The sequence below is a fragment of the Cylas formicarius genome, unplaced genomic scaffold (assembly GCF_029955315.1).
Source record: "Cylas formicarius isolate icCylForm1 unplaced genomic scaffold, icCylForm1.1 PGA_scaffold_6__28_contigs__length_40554024, whole genome shotgun sequence".
In the NCBI taxonomy this organism is placed as follows: Eukaryota; Metazoa; Arthropoda; class Insecta; order Coleoptera; family Brentidae; genus Cylas; species Cylas formicarius.
The window spans coordinates 835,135-847,929 of NW_026844347.1; the positions used below are offsets into that span (position 1 = coordinate 835,135).

Consider the following 12,795-nt stretch of genomic DNA (forward strand, 5'->3'; position numbering starts at 1 on the left):
AATTTAAAATATCTCAATAAAGACTGTTATTATTATTATTATAATTATTATTATTATTTAAGCAAAATTCAAATCCAATTCTCTTCAATTTGTATGCAGTTTAAGTGTGAAATGAAAAATAATGTAATAGCTTATTAGTTTTATAAAAATATTAAGTATTTTTTAAAATGACGAGGAATAAAAATTTAAAATTTGGCAGTCCTGTGTAATTTGATTTAGTCTTTTAACAATAACAATAACAAATTTGGAACACGCAATATAAAATTTCCTCACAACAAAAAAGGGCAATTTAAAATAATCGAAGCACACTTGGAAAAAAAAACAGTGGTATTAATTGGCATTTACAAACAAAATAAGGAAAACATCATAAAAAAGGAGTTACTGGCACTCAGATATACATAATAATGGAAATGTTTGTAGCAAAATTGTTAAATTATTGCAATTCGGAGTACTGATTCCCAGACCGAGATGTTTAAAAAAATGTGAAAATTATTCTTGTCTTGTTAGTAAATAATGTCGTATCGGCCTTTTTGTTTTACAGAAGACTTTAGTCAAGAAAAATTGGTTGAATATCAAGCAATATATCAAATGCAGTTAAGAGAAAAAAATCTATAGGGAACTGGGGATGGTTAGCCAAACAGTTCGGAATATTCTAAACTAACCAAGCGAAACAATACTTTTAAAATGGAATTTATTTCCTTTCTATTATACGTATCAGTCAATTTCCAAATTACATCTCGCAGAAAAGGGTCATACAAAGATCTTGGTGGAAGTACAAGAAATTATTACTATAAAAAGATTCTGTATCTCTGATATATGTGGAGATAGCATTGAAATCGGAAACTGAACCTTTGCTTCGACATTACGTTGATTAATAGGCTTACTTTCTTCAGGTATACATCTAGTGAATGGATCGCCCACATAGTTCGGAGGACAACTGCAAATTGGGCTATGAACAACCGTTTTACACAACGCGTTTAAGCCGCAAGTTCCTGGACAGGGATCTGTACATTTCTGATTTACACAAGATTTATCTAAACTGCATTCCGAATTCACGACACATTCTGGTTTGCAAGTGGGCGGTGCGCCGTAATATCCTTGGGCGCAAGAACAAACAGGTCTGTTATTAGTAACTCGGCACGTGCTATAAGGCCCACATGGGGACGGTACACAAGGATTTCTCTTAGGTTCTTCAATAATGACTGCAAATTTTGTTTAAGTAGGCTACGCGAGATTATTGGTAAAAAAATGGTCTTACTAGGTTCTAGTTTCCGACAAAATCGGAACGGGTCTCCGGAATAACCGTCTACACAATAACATTGAGGTATATGATTAATAACGGAACATTCGGCGTTAACTCCGCAAGTGCCAGGACAAGGGTCTTTACATTTCATATTTAAACAAGCCATATTGTGCGGGCATTCGTTACTAGTCAAACATTCGGGTCTGCAACTCGTATAGGGGTCACCGTGGTATTCATCTCGACATGTACAAGACGCGGCTCCATTTCTCTCTTTACACACCGCGTTTGAACCGCACGGACTTGGACTACAAGGATTGCGAGGAATTTCTACGACTACAAAGAACAGAAACGGAACATGCAAGAAAATGAAACGGAAATAAGAAAACAAAGACGAAAGTGAAAATGGTGTAACGGTAAACTTACCTGGCAAGGGGTTGCAGCCGGTAAACGGATCGCCCTCGAAACCAGCAAGGCAACTGCAGATCGGACGATGACTGACAACCTTACATTCGGCGTTGAAGCTACACGATCCCGCGCAGGGGTCCTTGCATTTGTTGTTGGTGCAGGCGAGATGAAGTGGACAGTCTTGGTCGATAACGCATTCTGGTCTACAGTTGGGCGGAGCTCCTAGCATTCCGGGCAAACATGAACATACTGCCCTGTTGCCGACAGCTTGGCAATCCGCGTTCGCGCCACAAGGTGATGGTATGCAAGGTGTTAACGGAGTCTTCTCCTCAGGGTGTTCTAAACAAAAATGAATTTATTCACCAAGTTCGCATTTTAGAGAAAATAGGGGAATAACAGCTTTTACATTGAAACCTAAATATTTTAAATAGAGTATTTCTGTGTTCTTTAAAGCGATTAGTTTTAATTTTTTATTTTGGTTTTGTATTTCACAATGATTACTTTCCCTACCTATTTTTGTAATTTAGTACTATATAATATGGATAGAAATATGGAAACTGATAAGTGTGTTTCAGTTTAGTTTTTGAGATTGTTATTTCTTTATGGCTCAAGCTTAAGCAGTTTTTAAAATATCGACATGAAAGCTTGGATTCGGGGATTTTTAGAGGTTACATTCTATTTTTCACATAATATGTATAGTCGCACCTTGCTATTCAAGCTATAACTTTTTGTTAGTACTGTTTCGTTACTGTTTTTTGAAGATTGCGAGGTTGGATAAGATAAAATGCACTGTGTTTTTAAATAGTCATATATTACTACACTGACCTCAAAAAATAAAATTGGTTTACTAACGCATATTTTCATTATTTGAATTATTATGGTGCATAGGCATATGAAGTTATTTTTTATTCCGTTTAAAAAAAAAGATAAAAGTTATTTTATTCTTCTTTTATTTAGATTTTATTATATCCCTGGAGGTGTAAGGGGTGATGATAAGAATGGTGATAATATTAGCCTAAATGTCGAACTCAACTGCTCGAGTGGTAATTCAATTACCCGGTACACCCTGCTAGATAACTAACGAGGCTCAGCGACCAAGTCACAGCGGTATAAACTGTTTTAATAGGAATTAAGGAAATAGTGTTGAAGGTAATGGGATACTACAACACTTCACCGGAATAGACAAATGGCCCTCAGTCCCTGCCAGACCTTAGATGGACAGAGGGTGCGAAGAATCCCCCGGTGCCAATTGAATGTTATCCGAAGATGTCCAACATGGAACGTAAACAGTTTATACGAACCAGGGAAAATACACCACCACTGACGTTTAAAACTGAATGTGATGGGCGAGAGTATAGTCTAATGGACTGGCTCGAGTCATATTACAAAAAGGACAATATTCTGCAGTGATCAGTCGGATAAACACCATAGACGTGGACTTGCCATTGCAGTTGCTAGTAGCTTTGCTGTAATTTCGGAAAGACTAATGATCATCAAACTGGTCGGAAAACCACTGAACCTGAATTTTATGCATCAGATAAATCTGACGAAGAGAGAGTTTTATAAAGATGTATAAGTGACGTTAAAAATAACTAGAAAGGAGAATGTAACCCTGATTATGGGTCACTTCAATGCTAAGGACTTCGGTCTGGGATGTAGGAATGACAGAGGCGAAGTTTTAATCGAGTTTTATCGGGAAAGAGAACTTGTTGTATTTAACATATGGTTCCAGCTACCTCCTCGACGCTTATGCACTTGGAGAGCACCTGAATCAGATTGACTTTTTTCTCATAAACAGACGATTTCGCAACTATATAAAAAAGATCGCTGCTTATCACCATACACGTAAAACGTAACGTAAAACTTAAATTAGCGAAAATTCAGCATAAGTCTAGTAAAATGTCGTTAGATACAAGAGAGCTAATGAGTATCATGTACGCTAAGATTATAAATGATAGATTGAGAAACCTTTGCCACTGTCCAAAACGATGAGGTAAGTGAGAATGCAAATATTGTTGAATACGTTATGCATGGTATTAAATCAACAGTTGCAGACGTAAACAGAGATATTGCACCAAAGGTCAGAAGCATAAAAAGCAGGAGTGGATGACGAGCGAGATTTTGGATTTGATGGAAGTCCGGACGCAATAAAAGATCCGATGAGATCAACCTATGTATAGCGAAATTCAACGAGAGATCTGTGTTAAGATTAGAAGAGCAAAAGACAGTGGATGGAAGAACGCTGCTATGAAGTTGAAACTTTACAGAAAAAAGGGGACTGGTTCGGCTTGCATAAGAAAGTCAAAGAAATATCACGCTTTTATCGGAAACAGCATAAATCTAGAATACGAAGTGAGCCAAAGAAGAACTGTGGAAAATATGGAACAATTACGCCTTCTATCTTTTCAATGAAGATAGACCACCCCAACCAATAAGTTGGGAAGGCCAAGTTAAGCTCCCAACCGAGGGCCTATCTGGCCCACCTATATTAAAAGATGAGGTCATCCATGCACTTAAAACTGCAAAAATGCATAAAGCGCCGGGTCCAGATAACATTAACATCTAGGCCTTAAAGTTGTTAGATTATAAAAATTTATATGTATTTATAACACAGGCCATATCTCTTCAGAATGACTACAGTCAACTTTTATAATGATCACGAAAACTTCCAACGCCGTAAAATGTCAAGACCATCGCATAATTAGTTTAATGAGTCATCTCCTGAAACCGCTACTTCGAGTCCTCCACACCAGAATAACAAAAAGATGGAGTATTGGGTGGTGAAACTCAGTTCGGGTTTAAAAGTGGCCTTGGTACAAGAAAGGCAGTACAAAAACACTTAGTACAGAATTTCCTGGATCAAGTAAGGATGTGCACCTACTATTTGTCGATTATGAAAAGGCATTCGACAATGTCAGACATGATGTACTTCAGAAATTGCTCTGTAATTGTAATTGATGATAAAGATATTCGGGTAATCTAAAATCTGTTGGAATGAAACAGTTCGATTGAGACTGTTACATAGGAGTTTGAAATACTCAAGGGCGTCGTGCCAAGGATGCATCCTGTCACCCATATCATTTAACTTGTATGTGGAAAGCATATTCAAAGATGCTTTGGATGAAATTGAAGGTAAAATTATTAATAATTAATAAAATTTATAACCTCCGCTATGCCGACGACGCTGTCATAATTGCTGATAACAACGAAGATCTATAAATGATGATGAATAAAATAGACAGTGTTGCAAAAGTAGAGGCTTGAATAAAAACAAAAATAGACAGCCAGCAAAGATTTTAACTATATATATTAATAATGAATCCATAGAGCAGGTTAAATCATTTAAATATCTTGAAATTGTCATAAACGATGCATAAGATCCACAACAAGAAATAAAATGCCGAATCCAACAGGCAAGACAAGCATTTATTAAGTTCAAACTCTTCTTCTGTAATCAGTTTCTTTCGTTTAAGATCCATTGTAGGATGGTGCAGTGTTATGTGTGGTCGATGTTACTTTATGGCATGGAAACCTGGACCCTAAAAACATTCGAAATGTGGAAATAAGGATAATGCTCCGAATTTTATGGACGGATCGTGTTTGCAATAAGGAGATTCTCAGAAAAGCTAGCGTAGAAAGAGAGTTTTTTTGAAATAATTAAAAAACGTTAGCTACCTCTACCAGTTACTCAAAGGGGCGAATTACAAAATCCCGCAGTTAATCTTACAAGGAAAGATCGAGGGCAGGAGAGGTGTCGGTTGTAAGCAGATTTCCTGGTTGCGTAATATAAAACAGGTATAAATAACACTGGTGAGCTTTGTCTGCTATCCGCTTTAAGATAGTCACCAACGCATTACACGTAGGGCATGTTAAGAAGAAGAAGAAGATCTTTTTGAGGCGAGGACTTGACGAATAAAATTTTACAATGCAAATATCTTAAAAACGGTATGTTTAATTAATGTTTAATAATTTGCAAATGTAGTATAATCTTCCAAAAAAAAAAAAAAAAAAAACGGAACCGTATTAACAAGAAAGTTGAGTCAAATGCATGAAATACCGAGATCACAGAGTGTAACCAGTGCCCTATACATATTATCTGAAAAAATAGAGTGTAAGCGTATTCGCCATCTCGAAAAACGAATCCAAATTTTCATGGCAATATTTGAAAGCCACAGAGAAGTAAACTTGAAGCACCCTGTATCATTGCTTTTAAATTTGTTATTTATGAAAAGTTAAAATAAAAGAATAATCGTATATCAAGATAGTTTCGTCAAACAAAAGAAAGTAAATAAAATTAAATTGTACTTTATAAACTGGGAATATAAAAAAAAACATATTGGCGATTATGATTAGCTTCGTCTTACCCTCTTTAATACATTGGACGAAAGGATCTCCGATTAATTTAGGTGGGCAGCTGCATATTGGATTGTGATTGTTTACGTGACACCTCGCGTTAATCCCACAAGTTCCTGGACAAGGGTCTTGACACCTTTGCTGGATGCAGGCTCTGTCTAAACTGCACTCAGAGCTAACCAGACATTCAGGTCTACAAGCTGGAGGAGCGCCAAAGTACCCTGTTTGGCAAGTGCAAATCGCTTGATCGTTTCGTAATTGACACACACTGTTCGGTCCACACGGCGAAGGTTCGCATGGATTGGCAGGAGCTATAGAAAAAAAAATTGTTTAGATTTATATAATGCCTTGTTTTAATGGATAGCGTCCAGGGTCAGTGTACAATCTGAATAAAATGCCATTTAACAAAAAGAAAAAAATGAGTTTTAATAATGAATTTGAGCAATGCTCATATTAGGTAGAATTCATCGAAAATCTTATATAATATAAAAATATTATTTTAAATTCTAGCGGGCAGCTAAGAATGACGAACGTACATAATATGCACATATACTCACGCTCTTGAGGACGTTCACGGCAAGAAGTGAAGGGATCCCCGATTAATCCTCTCGCACAAGCACATACTGGCACGTGGTTGACGACACTACACTCTGCATTGATTCCACAAAGACCCTGGCAAGGGTCTCTACAGTGAAGAGACAAACAAGCCAAGTGACTCGGGCATTCTGAGTTCATAGTGCATTCAGGTCTACATCCTCCGGAATAGGGATTACCGATGTAAGGAGGAATGCAGGAGCATTTAGCCGCTCCCCCGCTTACAGTACACTGAGCATTTCTTCCACAGGGAGACGGATTGCACGGATCTTTTGGTCTTTCGATGACTACTACTTTAGTGCAACCGATGAACGCGTCTCCTTCAAATCCAGGTAAACAGGTGCAAAAAGGCGTGTGATTTACGACGTTGCATTTTGCTTTAGGTCCACATGCTCCCCTACAAGGGTTGATACACTTTTCTTTAACGCAAGCCCTATCTTGCGGACATTCTTGGTTGATGACACATTCGGGTCTACAATACGGCGGGCTGCCAATGTAGTTTTCCACGCAAGAGCAAACGGGACGACCTTCTTTGACTTGACAAATAGAGTTCGGACCACAGGGTGAGGGACTGCATGGGTTCGTGGGAGTTTTGGGTTCCTCAATGACCGGAGAATAACAACTAACAAACGGATCTCCATCTTGACCAGGTGGACAAGTGCATATGGGATTATGATTGATGACAGTGCAGAGCGCATTTACTCCACAAGTGCCTGGACAGGGATCGACGCAATTTTGATTGATACAAGATTTAGTTTGAGGACATTCAGAAGTAACTATACATTCGGGTTTGCAAGCCGGAGGAGCACCGCGGTAGTTAGGCAGACATGAACAAGTAGCATAGCCTTGATGGGACACTAAGCATCTACTGAAGGGTCCGCATGGTGACGGATCACAAGGATTTTGATTCGGAATAGTTTGAGGGATTATGGGGATTTTAGTCTCGTAACAAGAAACGAACGGATCGCCCGTATGATGTTGAAGGCAAGAACACACTGGCACGTGGTTGACAACGTTGCATTGGGCGCCAACACCGCAAACGCCAGCACATGGGTTCTCGCATTTGGCGTTAATGCATGCTTTATCTAACGAACAGTCGGGATTGATAACACACTCAGGCCGGCAAGCTAGCCAAGGGTCCCCGTAGTATCCAGGTTTGCACACGCAGGCTAGTCCATTTCGTTGCCTGATACAATCTGCGTTAACTCCGCACTGGACATAATCGCAGGTTACTGGAGTTTCCGGTACTGAAAAATAAATTTTTATATTCCGCCCTGCTGACTATTTGTATTGTGTTGTACTTTAGTTTTAAAAAATGTATGTTCGAATAAAAGTACTTTTCTCTTTTATCATTTCCGTATTATATTAGAGGTAGAGATAGAGATAGTATATTATGTGTAGTTTTAGATTTCAATATATCAGTATAAGTTTCAATTTACAAATAGTATTTTTAATTTTAGTATTTTAAATTTAAATAAAATAAAAATAATTGGTACGGGAAAATTGTTTAACAATGGTTTGGTTAAATAATAGTAATTAAATGCTACTCTGGGAGATAATATCTATTACAAACAGCAGAAAATAAATATAAATAACAAATTTTAATTTTAATCAAACAAAATTCGGATTTGATTTAATAAATATTTTTTGCATATTAAAAAAATAATATAATGTTAAGAAAATATTTAATGTTAAATTAATAACATATTAAAAATATTTGTACAATATATATTATTAAATAATAAATCTTTCGAATTTGGTATTCAGTCCACATATACCTACAATGTGCCACAAATTTGTTCTACTGGTACTGGTAACTTAATGGGCATATTTTGAAATAATTACGCTAATTATTCGCAATTTTAAATTTTAGCAAAATCTGTACAAACTTTAAAGCAAAGTTTTACGCATGCATGATGCATGATTTCCTCTTGTCTTTCTTGTCTTCTAAGAGTGCATACATGGCATTTTACAAAACTTCTGGATTCCTCCTGCGTCGTCTTTTTGCTGAGTTGAACTCGGTGACGTTTCGCCAATCATGCCAAAAATTCGAGAGTGTATAGCAATCTATAAACAACCTAACAATCTTAACTGCGACTCAGGTCTTTATCTGCCACCAATATGGGAATCCGCCCTCCTCAAACAATATATAAGCAGGTACAGAGTAAAATGCGAGCCCAGTTTCAGTTACGCTCGTCAGCAAGTTCGATTCAACAACAACCGATACAGGAGGAATCCAGAAGTTTTGTAAAAAGAATACTTGGCAATTGAAAACAGTTGTACAACTAAGGTAGGGCTAATTGGGCTAATAATTAAATAAAATGAATACTACGGTGTTATAAACTAAAACGGAAGGAAAATCTAGCTAAATTTTTAATTCTAAAGATCCCAATACGCGAACTTTAAATTTACTTTACTTTTAATGAGTCATTGTAACTATATCAAATTAAAGGAATCGTTTTTATATCATAAAGAAACGCCACACGGTAAAAGGTAAAAATAAAATTATTTGAACTGCCACGAAAAATTAAAATTATATTATTAATTTCCCTACTTTTATTGGTGTCATTACAATATAGGAGAATATTTAAAAGAATAACCTAATTTTGTAAATTCTAATTACCTGTAGATAAGACTTTTATATGTGTAGATTTTAAGAGTGTCACAAAATTCGCACTTGCACTTACTTTGAGCAACGGCGCAGTGTTGGAAAGGATCTCCCGCCAGACCTACCGGGCAGCTACAGATGGGCGCGTGTTGAACCACAGAGCACAATGCGTTTACTCCGCAAGAACCCGGACACGGATCGAAACAATTAAACTGTAGACAAGCCTTATCGAAAGGACAGTCTGCATTGGTAATACATTCCGGTCGGCATTGAGGATTATATGCAGCTTCAGGCCCTAGACAGGGATCGCATATAGCCACTTGTGGTCCGTAGATACTGCATTCCATATTCCCACAGGGCGAAGGCGTGCAAGGCTGTGTCGTGATGTTGGGATAGGTTGGAATTGTCACTACCGGAACTGGAATACATTGCAAGAATGGGTCGCCCATGTAATTATTGAAACATGTGCAGGTTGCTGTATGGTCTCGCACTTGGCAGACGGCATTAATGCCACACAAGTTCTTCTGTGCGCACGGATCTCTACAACGTTGGTCCAAGCATGCTTTATTTAACGGACAATCAGAATTCAGAATACATTCTGGTCGGCAACCGAATTGAGGGTCGCCTTGAAAGTCGGGAAGACACGAACATACAGCACGATTGGCAGAGATCTGACAGAAGGTATTTAGTCCGCAAGGGTTTGGCATACAAGGATCTTCTTTCGGCATTGGTTTTGGTATGGAATAACATATTGAAACTGGATTTCCTGTCAATCCGGCCGGGCAACTACATACTGGGTGATGTTTTTCCACTTTGCACTCAGAATTTATGCCGCAACAACCCAAACAAGGATCTCTGCATCTGTAGGAAATGCAAGCTTGATGGTCACCGCAGTTATCATCGACCACACATTCGTAGCCGTAACAACCTAGAGCGCCAGTTGGATCACCTCCCATTCCATCTGGACATCGACAAAGTGAATTTCCATCTTCGGTAACAATACACTGAGCTCCCGGGCCACATGGATTTGGCACGCACGGACTTGCCGGTTCAATTAGGCAACCCGTGTATGGATTTCCCTTGAATCCTGACCGGCAATAACATTGTTCTTGATTGTTCGCTACATAACAGTCAGCGTTGGGTCCGCAGGGTCCTGGACTACACAAAGTCGTTACTTGAGGTTCAACGCAGCTTCGGAAGGGATTTCCGTTTGTTCCGAATGGGCAGCTACATATAGGTTCTCTCGTTGGATCGCATATGGCACCGTGACCGCATGGATTCGGTTCGCATGGGTTTTTAGGTTCGACACAACCTCTAATGGTATTTGGACTTTCGAGGAAACCAGGTAGGCACGTGCATTTAGCAAATCCATTTTCCAAGATTGTACATTGAGTGTTAGGTCCGCACGGCGAAGGATCGCACGGATTTAACGGTAGACTACACGGAATATGTGGCGGCGTTCCTTCATATTCCGGTAAACAGAAGCAGACGGCATTGCCCCCCACAACTCGGCATCCGGAATTGGGACCGCACGGATTTGGCGAGCATTCATCCCCTTCTGGAACTGTAAATTATTCGGTAGAGTTTCAATCCAAGGAGCAGGTTTATTTAAATACTTACTGCAATTTTTGAATGGATTTCCGGTCAAACCCTTCGGACAGAAGCATATCGGATTTCCGTTGTCTAGTTCGCACAGGGCGTTCGTGCCACAGGGGTTAGGGTCGCAAGGATCAGAGGGCGGGTGACAGGACACTGCTGCGTTGCCTTCGTATCCAGGTGGACACTTGCAAATTGCCTGGTGATCGTGGACATCGCAAATGGAGTTAATACCGCAATTGCAGGGCGATGTGCAATATGCATTAATGCAGGCTTCATTCGCGGGACAATCGCTGTTTGATTTGCAGCCGTAAACCTGAGTACATTCGACGTAAGCATTTCCTTCAAAACCCGGTAGACATTGGCAGTCGACGCCGTGATTCTTAGGTACACATTCGGCGTTGTCTCCGCAGGAATCCTCGAAGCAAGGATTGATACACAAACGATTCAAACGATCGCAGAGCTTATTGGGAGGACAGTCTTCGTTGTATTGGCACACGGGTTTGTAATCGAATACTTGAAGTGGAATTAGTTTGATACTAGTAAATTTTATCTTGGTTTATGTTGTAAAATTTTTACCTGGCAGGCAGCCCACAAAACCATTTCCTTGATATCCCTCTTCGCAGCTACAGTCGCATCCGTGGTTAGTGTTAATGCACACGGCGTTATGTGCGCAGGGATTGTGTACATCACAGGGTCTTTGACATGCTCTATCTATACATGCTTCCGTAACAGGACAATCATCGTTCGCGGTGCAACTGGCTAAATGAGGAAGGTGCAACAGAAATAGTAAAGAAATAACTACTTATACTACATTTGGGTAATATAAACAATATTCACATAGCTTGTACAAGTTGCAAAATGGAGTGAAGCGAGCACTGCTCTTAATTCTTGATATTCGATATTCCTTTATTAGAGGAGCAACATTTCGATTTCGTGTTGCTTGCTCTACTACAAAGATTATTCCCGAAAGAGTAGCAAAGCCAAAGGTCAAAAGTATATTCAACGTTTAGAAATCTTTGGCCGTTTTGTATTACTTGTTACAGGCTCCTTCTTTAAAAGCACATATGTGATACTTAGTTTCCAAGTATTGCTATGCCGTATTAAGGTTCGTACAATTAAGTTAAGCTCTTCAGAAAATTTGGAATATGTTCAAAGTTAAAAAAGTCTCTAATAACTTACGTCGTTCTGTATAGCACGCATATAGGTAGCAGAAAAATCCTGTTTATCTACATGAATATATTTAATTAAATGCTGCCGAAAGCATATGTAATAAACAACGACAAATTAATGCAACGCTGTCGAGCCTCACTCATCACCTAGTTTATGGCGTATCGACCCTCGGGAGGTATTCTGGAATTCTGTTTTCCGGAATTAACAACTATATTTTTTGTTGTATTTAAAAGTTAAGTTAAGTTAAAACTCACAGACTGTTTTGTGAAACTCTCTTTGGCTTTGTAACTAATGTTATTTACTTTATCGAATTACTGACCATATTTCAATGTTTTTAATTATATATATTATAGAACGACAAGAAAACAGTGTCTTTTATGCAACAGAAAAAAACACAACTTAATTTTACGCAACTCGTCCTGTTTACCTAGATGAAAAGAAATTATTGTTATTGTTATTGTTGTTTTAGAAGTTAAAGTTGGTTATCTGATTTGGAAGTAATTAATTTACACTTAACCAAGAAGACTGTACAGTATTATCTTACTTGTTGGCGATTTGAAGCAATTAATTGCAGGGTTCCCTTCGAATCCCGTCGGGCAAGTACAAATCGGCCTGTGCATTTTTGCTTGGCACCGTGCCGATTTTGCACAGGCGTTCGTGAACTCGCACGGGTCTTGACAAAGGGACATGTAACAAGCCTCGCTTTCGAGACAGTCCATATCGGAAACGCAAGGTTTAGGTGCTCTCTCGCTAGGAGGTTCTAATTAGAAGTTAATCGAATTAGTCAATTAGTGAATTAACACGTACGAAAAATCATTAAGAA

The 12,795-nt window shown here is 38.6% G+C and overlaps 1 protein-coding gene across 1 annotated transcript in view; it reads right to left on the reverse strand.

Annotated features, from left to right (window-relative positions):
* LOC132703623 (uncharacterized) overlaps positions 1–12,795 on the reverse strand; it is a 209,267-nt gene that overhangs the window by 76,714 nt on the left and 119,758 nt on the right. The window contains exons 26-34 of the mRNA XM_060672989.1: positions 12,517–12,732; positions 11,379–11,561; positions 10,824–11,315; positions 9,283–10,767; positions 6,559–7,842; positions 6,013–6,312; positions 1,667–1,987; positions 1,259–1,576; positions 885–1,202 (exon numbers count right to left, since the gene is read on the reverse strand). Coding sequence (XP_060528972.1) covers positions 885–1,202; positions 1,259–1,576; positions 1,667–1,987; positions 6,013–6,312; positions 6,559–7,842; positions 9,283–10,767; positions 10,824–11,315; positions 11,379–11,561; positions 12,517–12,732 — 4,917 coding nt within the window. The remainder of the gene's footprint in view (positions 1–884; positions 1,203–1,258; positions 1,577–1,666; positions 1,988–6,012; positions 6,313–6,558; positions 7,843–9,282; positions 10,768–10,823; positions 11,316–11,378; positions 11,562–12,516; positions 12,733–12,795) is intronic.